At 38.4% G+C, this 16,686-nt stretch overlaps 2 protein-coding genes across 2 annotated transcripts in view; both read right to left on the minus strand.

The window, feature by feature from the left end:
- CPA3 (carboxypeptidase A3) overlaps positions 1 to 1,157 on the minus strand; it is a 35,966-nt gene extending 34,809 nt beyond the window's left edge. The window contains exons 1-2 of the mRNA XM_043991733.1: positions 1,087 to 1,157; positions 921 to 996 (exon numbers count right to left, since the gene is read on the minus strand). Coding sequence (XP_043847668.1) covers positions 921 to 996; positions 1,087 to 1,157 — 147 coding nt within the window. The remainder of the gene's footprint in view (positions 1 to 920; positions 997 to 1,086) is intronic.
- A 6,719-nt stretch (positions 1,158 to 7,876) lies between these two features.
- Positions 7,877 to 16,686, minus strand: part of CPB1 (carboxypeptidase B1) — a 49,214-nt gene continuing 40,404 nt past the window's right edge. Inside the window, exons 10-11 of the mRNA XM_043991725.1 lie at positions 11,869 to 11,953; positions 7,877 to 8,249 (exon numbers count right to left, since the gene is read on the minus strand). Of these exons, the coding sequence (XP_043847660.1) occupies positions 8,062 to 8,249; positions 11,869 to 11,953 (273 nt within the window). The 3' untranslated portion in view covers positions 7,877 to 8,061. The remainder of the gene's footprint in view (positions 8,250 to 11,868; positions 11,954 to 16,686) is intronic.

The following is a 16,686-nucleotide window of genomic DNA, read 5'->3' on the forward strand; positions in this document are numbered from 1 at the left end:
AATATTGAATTGAGTTCTTTCCTAATGGCTGAATTCCTCTGGGTCTTAAAAAGTCAGACCTGTCTCAGAATCCCCTTTTAAAATGCAGATGCCCTTGGGCATGAGGTTTATCCCTTCTTAGATTCACAGTAGCCCAATCTTGACTTAATCATTAGTTAAATCTTTATCTGGGATTGATAGGTAGGCTGGAGCAGAACAGGCCAGAATGACTGGGAAGATTGGGGCAATGGAATGGCCAGGGATCATTCAGAAGGGAGGAAAGGATGCTGATAAAGGAAAAGGGAGAACATTCAATGGGACTTTTGCCTATTCCTTAGTTTTATCTATTTTGGGCTCATGCCTTCTACCCTCTACCTGACTGAGGCAATAAATGTTTAGATAAATCAATAACCATGAGAGTATCCGACAGAAGCCTAGGACTTATGGCATAGGAAATTCCTGAATGAGGAAATTCTCTGGCATTATATATCTTGGAGACTTGGAAATACTCTAAGAGCTTAAGTGACTTGTTCACGGTCACATATACACTATGTGTCAGAGGTTGGGCTTGAATTGAGATATTCTGTGCTTGAGATCAGCTCTCCAAGACCACGAAGAAGACCACCAAGCTATGCTAACTCTGACTTGACAGGGAGCTTTAAAATTGGCTCTGACTCAAGCCCTATGAGAGAGGGCAGTTCTACAAGTATTATTGTCCCCATTTGACACATGAGGAAACTGACGCTTAGAGATGTTAAATGACTCACCAGGTGGTCATGTAGTTAATAAAATAGATGTTTTTGCCTATTTGTTCCTTTCCTTTGACTGTGGTAAACTGTCTTTAGTTATACCAAAACAGTTTGGCTCCTGAAAAAGGACAACAACATTTAGAGCAAAGAAATGAAAGTTTTTTTAAAAAAAGTCTCCATACAAAGTCTTACCAGATTAGTGTCAGCCAAGTTCTTTAGGATGCTCACTTGTTTTTCATCCTGGGGTCTCACCCTCAACACCTTCTCCCTTTAAGAACAGAAAGGTAAGTGATGAGCTCCACCTGGCCACGACTTGTCATATTGAGCAAGGGATGGGCCCAGCTCTGGGAAGATTTACCTGTCAAAGCGTCGAACAGGTGAGATGGCAAGAGTGGAGGCAGTCAGCACCAGAAGTAGCACAAACTTCATGGTTCTTGTGTGCCCTTTGGAAATTCTGTCTGCGGCTTTTATATTTCTCTTCTAATCTCAGAGCAACGACTGACTTCCTCTTCTCTCAAGTCCTACGGGCCGCTGATATTTTGTCTTTTTAATCATTTATTTAATCTTACTGAGAACCATGAGGACAATGAAAGATGGTGATTGACAAGGAAAAGTAAGAATTTAACTCTCTTATGGTATGTTTGTTCAATATAATTCTAAGGTGCTTGAGTATGAATGGCAGAGAGTGGAATGGGCAGAGGAATTGTCTAATTTAGGGACTGAAATGGATTAGATGGCTAGCCGGAGAGCCTTCTTGGATGGTGCTTGTTAATATCCTTCAGTTGTTTCAGGACTGAGATATGCTGGTAAATGTTTAACAGTCGGCTCTCTGGAAAACAACAATAAACCAAACCAGACATTCTTTTAGGTTTAATCTGCATTAGCATTTTCTCCATCACTTTAAGTGTAGACAATCAACAAAACAAGAAGCTGAGTCCTGATTTGTAGTATTTGTGATTTCAGAGGTATAAGTGCTCACATTGAGAATTTAAAACTCTGGCTCATAAACCCTCCACCATTGTACTTATTATTATTATTATTATTATTATTTTTTGTGGGGCAATGAGGGTTAAGTGACTTGCTCAGGGTCACACAGCTAGTGTCAAGTGTCTGAGGCTGGATTTGAACTCAGATCATCCTGAATCCAGGGCCAGTGCTTTATCCACCATGCCACCTAGCTGCCCCCATGTACTTACTTTTAATAGTCAGCCAGTAGATGCAATGACCTCAAGGTGGGGAGGAGGGAGAAGGGAGAAGGGAAGGGAACAAACATTTAAGTGCCTACTATGTGCTGAGTGTTTTACAAATATCTCATTTGATTCTTACAACAGCCTTGTGAGGTAGATACTATTATTATCTCTATTTTACACATGAGGAAACTGAGGCAGATAAAAATGAAATAACCTGCCCAGGGTCATACAGATAGTGTTTGAGGCTTCATTTGAACTCGAGTCTTCCTGTCTCCAGGATCAGAATGCCATCCACCATACCACCTAGTGGTTTTTTTTAATGGGGGCAATGGGGGTTAAGTGACTTGTCCAGAGTCACACAGCTAGTAAGTGTCAAGTGTGAGGCCAGATTTGAACTCAGGTCTTCTCAAATCCAGGGCCAGTGCTTTATCCACTGCACCACTTAGCTGACCCCCGTCACTATCTTTTTTTTTTTTTTGGTGAGGCAATTGGGGTTAAGCGACTTGCGCAGGATCACACAGCTAGCAAGTATCAAGTGTCTGAGGCCGAATTTGAACTCAGGTCCTACTGAATCCAGGGCCAGTGCTCTATCCACTGTGCCACCTAGCTGCCCTCCATCACTATCTTCTAATTCACCCCTTCCCAAAATAAAAGCCTTCCTTTGTAAAAAAAAAAAAAAAGTGTAGTCATATAAAGGGGGCAGCCAGGTAGCACAGTGGATAAAGCACCCGCCCTGGATTCAGGAGGACTTGAGTACTGCATGAATCTGGTCACTTAACCCCATTTACCTCTGTTTCCTCATCTGTAAAATAAGCTGAAGAAGGAAATGACAAACCACTCTAGTATCTTTGCCTAGAAAACCCCCAAAATAGTCACAAAGAGTCAGACATGACTGAAAAGACTGAATAGCAAGTCAACTAAAACAAATAAGTACATTGGCCACTTATAAAATTGGATGCCTCATTCTTTACCTCTTGTCCATTCTCTATCTGCCCAGAGGAGACATGTTTTATTGTCAATCTTCCAAAGTCACGATTGGTTCCTTCTTTGATCAACTTTCTGAAGTCTTTCAGAGTTGCTTTCCTTTACAATAAGACACTGTGCAAATTGTTCTTCTGGTTACATTCATTGCACTCTGCAAAAATAGGAGTCAACCTAAATTTCTCTGAATTCTCCATGTTCCTTATTTTTATAGTTTAATAATACTCCATTACGGTCACATACAACAATGTTAAACCACTGTCCAACTGATGGTCACTCAGTTTTCTTCTACTTTTTGTACAACAAAGAGAACTATTTTAAATATTTTTGCCCATTTAGATCCTTTCTCTCTGTCTTTGATCTCTTTGATGTATGTGCCTATTAGGGCTATTACTGGTTGAAAGATATGTATAGCTTAGTGACTTTTGGAGTATAGCTCCAAATTGCTTTTTCAGAATGGTTGAAGCAATTCTCATTTTTGCCAACAGAGCATTAGTTTTAGCTATCATTTCGCAGTTTTCCAAAAATTATCATTTTTATCTTCTCTCATCTTTGCTAAAGATGTCATAAAATCTGTGTGTAAAATTTTAAACTGTAGAGTTAGAAATTGAAATTTTTTTCTCACATTATTAAAGATTTTCAGTATTCTTTAATATATTTATTAGCATTTAATTCCTCATTTAAAAATTGCCAATTCCACTTACCTCTTGGGAAGTTGCTTTTGTTTATTGGTTTCAGTTTGTATCAATTCACTGTATATCTTGGATATCAGACCTTTAGTAGAGATGGTTGCTGCAAATATTTTTCCAGTTAACTACTTCTGTTCCAACTTTAGTTGCATTGATTTTGCTTGTGCAAATGGAGAATTTCCATTCTATTTTCTATGATCATCTCTATCATTTCCTTAGCCATAGTTTCTTAAGTTTTAAGAATTTTTATGGATATCTTTTGTTTTTATATTACTTCATTTTCTTTTTTTTAGAAAAGTTTCATTTTTTAATTAACAAATATATTTTCTCTCTCATTCCTCACTCCATTGGGAAAAAGAAAAAAAGAAAGCAAATTCCTTGTAACAAGGAATGCATAGTCAAGCAAACTAAATTCCTTTTATTGGCTATACTCAAAAATATATGTATCATTCTGCACCCTGAGTCCATTCCTTCTCTATAAGGAGGTAAAGAGCTAGCCTCATCATCAGTTCTTTGGATTCACAGATGGTCATTGAGTTGACCTTAATTTTTAGAGCTTTGAAAGTTGTTTATTTTTTCAGTGTTGTTACTATAAAAATTGTTCTTCTGGTTCTTTCATTTTTCACCAGTTTATATAAATCTTCAGAATTGTTTATTTTTCTAATATAGTGTTATTATATGTTGTCCTTCCTGTTCTGCTCACTTCTCTCTGCATACAAGTCTTTCCATGTTTCTTTGAAATAAACTATTTCTTACAGCAATGTAAATAAACATTTATATTTATATTATATATAACAAACAAAATAAACACATAAGGCAATTTTTTTCATCATATTCATATACCATAATTTTTTGGTCCATTTTCCAATTGATGGACATTCAGTTTTTTTTTTTTGCCACCACAGAAAGAGCCACTATAAATATTTTTGTATTTATAGGACATTTTGTTCTTTCTTTGATCTCATGGGTATAGGCTGAGCAGTTCTATATTTAGGTCAAAGGGCATGCATGGTTAGTAACTTTTTTCATGCATAATTCCAAATAGATTTCTAGAATAGCTGCATCCATTCATAGGTCCACCAACAATTCTGTTTTCCCACAGCCCCTCTAATATTCATCATTTTCCTTTTTTGGTTATCTTTGGCTATCTAATGGGTGTATGTTAAAGCCTTTGAATTGCTTTAATTTGTATCTCTCTAATTATCACTGATTTGGAGAATTTTTTCACATGGTTATAAATAGCCTGAGTTTCTTCTCTTGAGAGCTGCTTCATATCTTTAAAATATTTATTAATTAGGGAATGACTCTTATTCTTATAAATTTGAATCAGTTCCACATATTTTGAAAATGAGACCTTTAGCAGAGAAAATTGTTGCTAAGATTTCCCCAGAAAACTTTTCTTTTTAATCTTAGCTTTATTGAATTTGTTTGTACAAACCCTTTAAATTTTATGTAATTATATATACATGTTATAACATAACACAGATATTATGGGTTTATATTTACATACATACATGTGCATACACATATGTATATATATGATATGTGTATGTATATATATATATATATATATATATATATATATATATATAAATTTTATATAATCAAACCTCATTTGGTCCTGAGCTTTTCTTCTATCCATACATCTGCTAGGTTAATTTTGTTCAAATTTATCACAGTTGTAAAGAGTGTCTCCTTCCCTTTTCTTAGAATTTTTGTTATGTAACCTTTTATATTTAATTCAAAAATCATTGGTTTACTTTTCTCTTTATCAGTTCATATGAGTCTTCTCATGTTACTCTGAAATCCTCATTTTGGCCATTTCTTATGGGACAATAATTTCTGAAGTTTTTCCAACCCTTCCACTATTATTCATTGTTATTTGCATTGTTTCCAGGTTTTTACTTCCACAAATAGCACTCTTATGTCCTGATATCCATGGAATCTTTTTTTTTTCTGTCTTTATCCACTTAGGTCAGACAGTCAGTCAACAAGCATTTATTAAGTACTACTATATACCAAGCAGTGTGCTGAGAGTTGGAGAACAAAGAAAGGCTAAAACATGGTTACTCTCTTAAGGGGCTCACATTCTCATGGAGGAGATATCTTACAAAAAATTGTACATACAGCAGATAGATAGTCCATAAATGGGAGGTAGGAAAACAACAGCAGGAGGTAAAGGGGAAGGGGCGAGACCGGGAAAGGCCTCCTATAGAAAGTGGGATTTGGTTTAAGTCAATGGAAGACAGGAAGCAGGGAGGAAGAGGTAAGGAGGGAGAACATTCCAAACATGGCTATGTACTCAGTAACAAGATAACTTGGTCACAGGATATGAGCTGTTTAGGGACTTTCTTGATATAATTCTAACCTGTTTTCCAGGTAGCTGTGTTCACTGTTCTAGCAACAATTGTCCGTCCACAGCTCCTCTAACATTATGCATCTACCTGTATGCACCTGGAGACACACCCTCACTCATAGGGTAGATGCCCCAGAGAAGGCTATTCCAGGTTTAAGATTCTCTGCTGCCGTGTATCTGTTAAAATAATAGTTCATGAGCCCCCAGCGATGTGTTTACCCTCAATAGTCAGAAGATACAATTAATTCAAAGAAAAGACATTTAACAAAATTCTATAATATGAAAAATGGCAACAAATCATTTATCTCACAAACCTGAGGCATAATCTCCCACAAATGCATGTATTATCAGTGGGAAAAATAAATACACATAGTGAATACACAAGAGGAACAGACACATAAGGGACAAGTGTGATGACAGTGTATGGTGTAGGAGCAAATCATGAATCCATTATAGCCCCATTATTTTCTAGTGATTATCTCTATTGTTTTGGGGAGGGCTGGGAGGTGAGTAGAGTTCTTCCTATTCATTTTTCTTGGACTTCTTGGACGCTGCTCCACTGAAAACTGTAAAAATTCCCTATTGGATGGTTAGATCTGGAGCTTGTCTGCTTCTGGCAGCTACAGCTTTGGTTGAAATGCTTGGTTATCTCTTCCTCATGGAAAAATTGGGATTAGCCATGCTTTTAGGATTCAGTGTCAGAGACTTTTATATCTTTCTTTTAGAAAAGCACCTGGGTCATCTTGCAAAAGCCTTCTTTAGGGGAAAAAACCTAAAAACCCTTCTTGACTTTTTCCCTTATAGAGAGACCCAACATGTTATTTTCAGACTTACAGCTAAGAGGCCTCCCATCTCCAACAGGAAGCTTTTAAGAACAAATAGCCAAAATGCTCTTATCTAAGCCCAAGGGGCAAGGTTATATGTGTTCTTTCTTTTTAACCTGGTCTCATTCCCGGCCTCTCATATATACAGTCAGCTAAAGCTGAAAGGGGATTTGAGCTCACCCTTACACGCACATTGCTAGAATAAATTTATTAAGCCTGTCATGCTTACAGGGATATGCTCTTTTCCCTTCTGTATGAGCTTAGAATAATGCCTAAAATTGTTCTTCTGTACCATCAAGATAGGGCTCTTACTGTGCAGGGACAGAATTGCTTTCAACAAGCATCCTTATAAGCATTAAATACTACTGACTATGCCAGAGGGTGTCTTAATACAGGTTAAGTAAGGTTTGTAATCCCAAGATACAGTACAGGAAAGCCTGGAGTACAAGAAGGGATTTTAGACACTGTTTTTAGCATCTAACATGTGAAAATGTGTGAAATCTCACAAATGAAATAAACCAATTTTTCTTAGTGACTTAAAAAACCCCAATATTGCTATGTAAAAGTTTTGAATGCCTTATGCAATCATACTAGTCCATGTCTTTGAGGCTCATGGTCCCCTCAGTTGGTTGTACATTCTCTCTCTCTCTCTCTCTCTCTCTCCTCTCCCTTCTCCCCTCTCCCCTCTTCCCTCTTCCCTCTTCCCTCTTCCCTCTTCCCTCTTCCCCCTTCCTCTCCCCTCTCTCCTCTCCTCTCATATCACTTCATATTTACTTTGTATGTATTTTGCATTTATTTTTCTGTTGCCATCTTGGATCCTTCCAGTAGAATAGAAATCTCTTGATGGCAAGGACAGACCATTTTTTGTCTTTGTATTCACAGTACCTAGCACAGTCCGTTGTCCATAGTAGGATTTAACAAATGCTTTTGAATGAAGGCACGAATAAATGAATATGCCAGAGTCTGGGGATGACATTTTGCCCAACACCATTTCAGACCCTCCAAAGGTTTTAAATTCTCCATAGCAGTGAACCCAATAGTGAAACAGTGATTTACTCATTTTCTTATTTTCCCATTAAAATTGCCTGAGAAGCAGACAAACAATTGGTTTTTAAATTGGGAATAATTTTTATTTTCATCAACATGAAGACATGTTTTAACTAATTCTATGGCTTAAAGGTGAGGTCAGAATTCCAAAAGCTTTAAGGTATTAAAAATAAGAGTTCACAAGAGTAAGAAATGAGAATTAGCATCTAAGAATAAAATTTTCTTGGGTCTTCAGAGCCTTCCAAATCAGTATAGGTGCTCCAGGACGTAATTGGAGAGATACTTGATGGCCAGAAGGGTCTCTTCACAGGTTGGTTTAATCTGAGATTCAGGGAGCAGGAAGCCATATCTTCCAGTGTCCCGGAGTTCAAAGGTGAAAGAGTATTTGATGCCCTGGTCATAGGCCCAGTCATCAGAGCCTCCAGCGGCAGGATCTGAGAAACAAGAAGAATGAGTGAATGAGTCAATCAACAAGGATTTATTCAGCTATGTGCTGAGTATTATGTCTGGTGCTGTGTATACAAGAACAGAGAAGAAAGCAATCCCTTCTCAAAAGAACCTTCTATTCTAGGGAAGGTGAAAACAAGTCCATATGGATCAATAGACAATGAAAATATAAAGTGAATGAGTCAAACATACATAAAGTAATTAAATCTAAGGTAGTTTGAGAGGCAGGGCACTAGCAGTTGGGGGTGGGGTAGTGTGAGGATTAGGAAACACTTCCTGCAGAAGATATTACTTATTCTGTATCTTAAGAGAAGAAAGGAACTCAATACAGTATAGGTAAAGAAGGGGTGCTTTTTAACCAGTGCAAGGGCGCAGAGATGAGAGTTAGGGTGTCGTGTTTGAGGAACAGAGAGGAGGCCAGTTTGGTTGGATAGCAGAATCTTGGAGAGAGAGCAGCCGCTAGAAAGCTAGAAAGCTAGGGTGGGACCAGATCATGCAGGGTTTTTTTTTTTTTTTTTGCGGGGCAATGGGGGTTAAGTGACTTGCCCAAGGTCACACAGCTAATAAGTGTCAAGTGTCTGAGGCTGGATTTGAACTCAGGTACTCCTGAATACAGGGCTGGTGCTTTATCCACTGTGCCATCCAGCTACCCCCTTATGCAGGGCTTTTAAAGCTAAGCAGAAGAGTTAATATTTTATTCTACAGGATGAAACAGGAAGATAAAAACAGGAAGGCAGTTGAGTTGATTGAGTAGAGGAGTCACCTGGATAAATGTGTGCTTAAGGAAAATTACATTGGCAGCAGTAAAGAGAATGGGCTGGAACAAAGAGAGGCAGGAGCAGGGAGATCAATAATCTAGGCAAGAGATGATTGAGGCCTGCACTAAGGTGTAGCTGTGTGAGCAGAGAGAAGGGTTCAGATAAGACCAGTGTTGTAAAAGTGATAACAGCAAGATTTGGCAACTGGTTGGCTACCTGGGATGAGGGAGAGCCAAGAATGGATGATGATGTTGAGATGATGAACTTGGGAGATTAGAAAGACAGTGGTGTCTTTGACAGAAATAAAGAAGTGTGGAAAAATGGTGTACTTGGGGCACGGTATGTGTGTGTGTGTGGGAAGATAACGAGTTCTCTTTTAGACATGCTGAGTTTGAGATGTCTCTGTGACTTTCTGTTTAAAATATCCTATAAGCAATTGGACTGAAGCTCCTAGGAGATGCTAGGCCTGGAGATAGATCTCTGTTTGTCTCCGTCTCTGTCTCTCCTAGTCCCTCTATTCTTGTCCCTCTATATTCTCTCTCTTGGTAATTTTATCAGCAGCTATGGGTTAAATGATCATCCCTATATTGATTATTCCCAAATGTGTATATATGTATGTATGTATATGCACACACAGCTCTCTCTCTCTCTCTATACACACAGGTAACTCAGATTTTGCACACACATACGTGTGAGATATATATATATATATATTTTAAAGAATTAATTGTTATTTGAGGTTTTTATGACCCCCATCTTTTGGCAAGAATTAAAAAAAAAAACCTGGGGCAGCTAGGTGGTGCAGTGGATAGAGCACCGGCCCTGGAGTCAGGAGTACCTGAGTTCAAATCCGGCCTCAGACACTTAACACTTACTAGCTGTGTGACCCTGGGCAAGTCACTTAACCCCAACTGCCTCACTAAAAAAACAAAACAAAAAAACAAACAAACAAAAAAACCCCGGCTGTTGGTCTCTTTCCTTGCCCCAATATTGTGGCGAGCTGCCTAGCTAACACTCCCCAATTAAACTTTGGCCCCTACAATATTATATATTTAATATGGCCACATATATATATATCCATGTATATGTATGTATATATATATACATATATATGTATAAATATAGATACAGTGTCCTAAAAGTACTAGTGCAGTTTAGACTTTAATAATTTAAAACTGTTCTAAGAATTCTAGAGCATGCTGTCATATGTATATGCATGCATGCATGCATACATATGTGTGCATGTGTATAAGTATGATCTGCATAGAGATGATAGTTAAACCCATGGAACATGGGAAAGTTACCAAGAGAAGCCTGTTGAGAGAGGACAAATGAGTAGGAGGGAGATAAAAACTCATCTTTAACCCATCGATTTTCACTTGCCATATTAAATATACTTTATAATTAAATATACTAAGTGGCCTCATTATATTTTAGAGAAAAGGTCAACTTTGGAGTCAAGAACACCCAGTTTCCAGTCCTGCCTCTGAAACAAACTAACTATGATCATGGGAGAGTCATGTAAACTCTTGGTGTCCTAGGTAATATTCTAAGACTATGATTTACAAATGAGTTGCCTGTTGTGGCTGAGTTCTCTACACTGGTGAAATCATGGGTTGAAACAAACAAAAACCCAAATATTAAATCCACTGGGATTTACCTTGCTAAATATAAGTGATCTGAGGTGGAGCAGTGGATAAGGCACTGGCCCTGGATTCAGGAGGACTTGAGTTCAAATTTGACCTCAGATACTTGACACTTACTAGCTGTGTGACCCTGGGCAAGTCACTTAATCCGCATTGCCACCCCCCCAATTATTTTTATACACACACACACACATATATATATAATAAAACAATGTGGGACAGAGATGCTGGCTTTTCTAATTCATTGTATCCCTGTGATAGTGTTGGTAACATTAAAAAATGTTGGGGTACATGAGGCACATTTTGAGGGTTTAGAGATATAGAATTGGAAGGGACTTATCTATTTCAATCCATTCCTTTTATAGAGGCCCAGAGAGTTAAGTGACTTACCCAAGGTCACACAGGCAGCATGTGCAAGCATATGTGGTTTATCTATACAGATACATAGACTACACTTAAAGTCTCTCTATACATTAATACATACTCTATACTTTGTATACAAGATGGTTACCATCTTTTGTAAGCATTTAAAAAACCCATTTTCTAGGGAAATTTCTGGGGTTTTCTTTCCTAATTCTAAACAATAATTGTAGTGTAGAAATTGTCACCAAATTCTAGGGGAACTCAGAAGAATGATTGCTTCCCCAGTAAAAAACAATTCTTCTAGGGATTCCCTGAATGGGGTGATTAAACTTGTCTGTTTCTTAGTAGTTAAAGTTATGTATATAGAAAATTAAAGTCACTGTTAAAAGAAAAAATCAGGATATGTACACACTATGTATTTCACTTAAGTCCACTGTTGCTGTGATTAAAAGAAATCCAAAGTAAATCAGGCAGCAAGCAATTCAGAATATAAATGGCAATTGAAAATATGATGTGCAGATCACATCTGTGTTCACACTTAGAAGATATCTAATCTCCATTGTGTCAGTTTGTGTCTCAGGAAGGGGTAAGCCAAGTATCTAGGCCCAGCACATGGTTCTGTGGCATGAGAGGGTCCCTCACTCCCTGCCCTGCCCATATCCTTTCTGACACAGAAATCTGATTGTGTTTTAGAAAAAAAAATTCACAGTTGAGCTAAAGTCACATGCTTGACATTTTAGAAGACAGGGTGAAGAGATCAGCGAGAAAGGGACATGGGCATGCTGTATTTACTCTGACTAGCTTTTGCTGGAAGGCATAGGGATAAAGCTGACACTCACAGATGGTGGTGGCTCCTGGACCATAGGTATACTTTGTGCCGTGCAATGTCGCCAGTTCTTTGATCGTTGCCTTGGCCAGGGTGTTCTGTGTGGAGAATCATAATGAAAGAAAATTTAGACACAGAAAGGGTACCATTCTTATTTCTGATTCTTATTTCTTATTTTTCTTGTTCCCTGCTTCCCAGTTTTTCAAGAGGTCTTCAAGTACCCCAGCAACCTGAGGTGATTATATCCTGGTGAGGGAGGTAGTTGGAAATAATAACATTACCCTAATCTTTTTTTTTTTTTTGCAGGGCAATGTGGGTTAAGTGACTTGCCCAGGGTCACACAGCTAGAGGCTGGATTGGAACTAAGATCCTCCTGAATCCAAGGGCAGTGCTTTATCCACTGCGCTACCTAGCTGCCCCACATCACCCTAATCTTAAAGATGGTAAATCTGAAGCTCAGAATTTTGGTGACTAGTTTAAGTTTATCATAAATTGATTTGGGTGCTTGGTGAAGATCCTTTGTTTTATTATTCATCAGAGTACTCTCCTCCCCTTCCCACACACTATGGTCTAGTCAAACCAGCCTTCTTGCCATTCCTCATGCATGATACTCCATTTCCCATCTCTGTGCCTTTGAACTGGCTATACCTCTTGCTCGGAATGCCCTCATTCCTCACCCCCACTTCGAATCCCTTATCTCCTTCAGTTTCAGTGCCACCTTCTACATGAAGTCTTACCTGACCACTTCCTGTCCCCCCAGCCATCAGAATGCTCCCAATAAAATAATTTTGCATTTATTTAGTACATTCCCACAGATGTACATGTCAATCCATCCCCTTCCCCTCTTTAGAATGTAAGCTTCTCTTTCCCTTGGGTCATTAATCTTTGTATCACCAACTCCTAATATGGTGTCTGACACATAGCTGGGCCTTAATCAATACTTATTGACTGATTGAATGAGAGGGAAAATGCAGCCAAGGTTCAGGAATAGTAGGTGTATGAAACATAGTGAGGTGGTGTGGAAACTTTAAGTCGAAAAGACTTGTTAGCCAAGGTCATCTTCAGTACCAGGATAGTAGTGTAACTATTGGAATGACGCCACCTGCTGGAAATTTACTGTAGGAAAGCTCCGTGGTGAGGAGAAGGAGCCTGAGGGCAAGACATGCGGGCTTTTCTTTGGTGTCAGGAAGAGGGGGCGAGGCTGGCGCTCTCCCTTTGATAGATAGATGAATCTAGGCCCTTCTCTCTCTCTTCACCAAATTCTTATTCTCCTGAATAAGTGCTTAAAAGTCTAACTCTTGCTAAAGCTTATCATTTATTGGCGACCACTCATTGTATATTTTAGACAGACTAGCTAGAGTTTTATCCCCTTATAATAGAAATACTTGATCAGAGTTGGAAGGCCTCTTACAGATCAGTCAGTTAATTCCTTCATTTTATAGATGAGGAAACTTAGAACCCCAGAGAGGGGAATTAACCTGTTACAGGTCACACAGGAAGTGTGAGTAGCAGAGCTAAAAGGGTATCCAGGCCTTAGGCTCCTTGTCACCAGAGCATGTGGCCAATAGCACACCATTGTCCAGGGGCTCTAGGATATAGCTCAGAAATACTCTAGTAGTAAATTAGAGACTGACTATACACTGTATTTCCAAATGCAGGTCATTCAATTTGAGGTATAAAATGTTGTTAAGAATTTAACTGTTTTCTGCTGTTTTAGAAGCAGTATTACATTTTAATAAGACCCAGAACACTTTGGCTTTCTAGTTCCAACCCCAAAGATGATTTCCCCAAGAGAAGAAATACATTAAAATGTTCTCTTACTTCCACTGACATACTGCATATTTGAATGAATCATTTAAGCAGTAGAGCCTAAATGGGTCTTCTGGGAAATACAGATTGGAAAAACTGATTGTTTATTGCTAGGGAATTAACTACAATTCATTCTGCTTATAAAACCAGCAACATTTCCTAGCGCAGTAACATCATTGTTCCTTATACATATTCTGGGGATATGCAGGGGAAGTTGGGAATAGTTTAAAAAAAGGGGGGGGGAGGAAAAAAATCAGAAAAATACAATTTTTGAAGAATGGTAACTACTCTGATTCCCTGTTCTGAACTCAATACCAGCTGGGTGAGATGAAGAGCTGTGTGAAGCCAGTCGAGGGTTTTGGCATCTCTGGTTACAAAAGATTTAATGCTTTACCTAACAAGTTATAAATTAGAGGCCCCAAAAAGAATTGTGAAATCAAGACTCCTGATTCTTAGACAAAGCTCTTGAAATGACTCATCCCAAGATTGAGAGTGAACTCACTGTCCACTTAAATTTTTCATGCTTTGGTTTCCCTAATTCCCAGCTGGAGAAGGGCACTTTCTCCATCCTCACAGGGCTAATGGAATCAATTGTGATTATTTTCTCCAAGATGGGGTTCATGGGAGGGGGAAAGGGAATAAGGATTTATGAAGTACTTACTATTTGTCAGACAATGTGCTAAGCACTTTTACAAATATTATCTCATTTGATCTTCACAACAACTCTGGGATGTAGATTCTACTCTTACCCCCATTTTGTAGATAAGGAAACTGAGGCAAACAGAGGTTATGCAAAATGTCCAGGGTTTTGATGTTGTTGTTCAGTTGTTTCAGTCATGTCTGACTCTTTGTGACCCCATTTGGGGTTTTTGTGGCAAAGATACTGGAGTAGTTTGTCATTTCCTTCTCCAGCTCATTTTACAGATGAAGAAACTGAGGCAAACAGGGTAAAGTGACTTGCCCAGGGTTAGAAAGCTATTAAGTGTTTGGGGCTGGATTGGAACTCAGGTCCCCTTGACTCCAAAACTAGTGCTTTATACACTGAACTACCATCTGCCTCAAAGAATATTAACTAGGCAAGCATTAATTATCATTATTAATTAGTAGTTATAGGAGGAGGTGGGGGACGAGAAGGAATAGTAATAGTTTTAGCATTAACATCGTAGACGGATAATATGCTGCAGTGGAAAGAAACCTTGCCTTGAAATGTGGAAAATTTATATTTGAGCCCCATTTCTGATACCTCTTGGTTTTGTGGCCCTGGGCAAGTGTTTTCATCTCTCCCTCCACACCCAAGGCAGCTCTCAACAACTATAAATTTCAAAGTAATTGCTGATCTGGTTTGGTAGATAGTGTCCCTCACTAGGAATCACCTTGCCCTCCCCCACCTCCCCCCTGACCAAAAAAAGAATTATTTTTTCTAAATTCAACTAAAACACTAGACTTTTGGTTTTTTTCATCACTCATTTCATACTCCAGACACTTAATGAAATTAGAATAATGTACAAACATTAAGTAATTCTCAAAATACTTTAGAAAATAATTTCTTAGATGGAAAGGCAGTGTGGTATAGGGGGAAAAGACTGGATTTAGAGTGCAGAGGCCATGAATTCAAATCCTAGTTCAGTAACCCTAAAGGTAGCTAGGTGGCACAGTGCATAGAGTGCTAGGTATGCAATCAGGAAGATCTGAGTTCAAATCCAATCTCAGACATTTACTAGCTGTGTTACCCTGGGCAAGTCACATAACCATTGTTTGCCTCAGTTTCCCCAATTGTAAAATGTGGATAACAACAGCACTTACCTTTCAGGGTTATTGTGAGGATCAAAGCAGAAAATATTCGTAAAACTCTTAGCAGAGTGCCTGGCATGTAATAGGTATTACATAAGTGATAATTCCCTTCTTCACTCACTAAGTATATAATTTTTGGTCAGTCACTCTTTGGACTTCATTTTCCTCATCCATAAATTAAAGGGGGTTGGATTATATGCCTTCTGAGGTCTTTTCCAACTCTGAATCTTATGTGTGAAACACTGGAGAGGCAGTAAGGATTTCTTTCTTTCTTTTTTCCTTTTGATAATTGATGGCCTGATTCCCACTGGCTTACGATTTTCTCCTACTTGTCATTCATCAAGCGAATGTCTCAGTTATTTTTCTGTGCAGTTAAGCCTCTGATCCTACAGATGAACTTCCAGCCCTTACTAGCCACTTTCCTGAGGCTTTTCTTCTGTTCTTTTCTTTCCTTTAAGCTCCTAAACCTTGAATTATATTTTCGGTTTGTTCCTGGGAATGACATTTATTTTTCTGAGCTACTTCTGAAATGCCTAAAAACCGTGAATTCTAAGATTTAATTTAAGTCCACTGCATCCTTCTCTTGGCCACACACACAGAAGGCTTAGTTGTGTACATAGGAGTTTTTAGTTTGATCTCATCCATAGATATTTTACTTATCAGATTTATCCTCTTCAAAGAGCACTTGTGATCTTTTATCTCTTTTTATCATTTTCAAACGTAATTACAGTTACAGTCTTAACAAAAAACCCAATCAGCTATCTATTTTCAGTTGGCTGCTCTTCAAACTGTGTCTGAGGTTGCAAAATGGTAACCAACTGGTTCCTGATCATTTCTAGGTATCTTTTTGAAATAGCTTATTCTTTTGATGAAACATTAATTAAGATGCACATCGATTGGATTGGCCATTATATGTTACTGGCAGTACCACTGTTGGGGGGCTAGCACCAAGGCATTGGACTTCTCAAGGAGACCTCATGACTTTAGTTTAAACATCTCATTTAGAAAAAATTCAGCTCATTACTATTTGCAATGTCTAGGCTTAGAAGAACACTGTTCAAGTAGTCCAAGTTCCAAGATCAAAGTGTGTGTGTAGGGCCAAATTGGAGAAGGAAATGACAAATGACTCCAGCATTGTTGCCAAGAAAACTCCAGAAAGGAGTCAGGAAGAGTCAGACGTGACTGAAAACAAGTAAACAACAAAAGGGCCAGATGGGTTTTAAAAAGACTC

The sequence above is a fragment of the Dromiciops gliroides genome, chromosome 3 (assembly GCF_019393635.1).
Source record: "Dromiciops gliroides isolate mDroGli1 chromosome 3, mDroGli1.pri, whole genome shotgun sequence".
In the NCBI taxonomy this organism is placed as follows: Eukaryota; Metazoa; Chordata; class Mammalia; order Microbiotheria; family Microbiotheriidae; genus Dromiciops; species Dromiciops gliroides.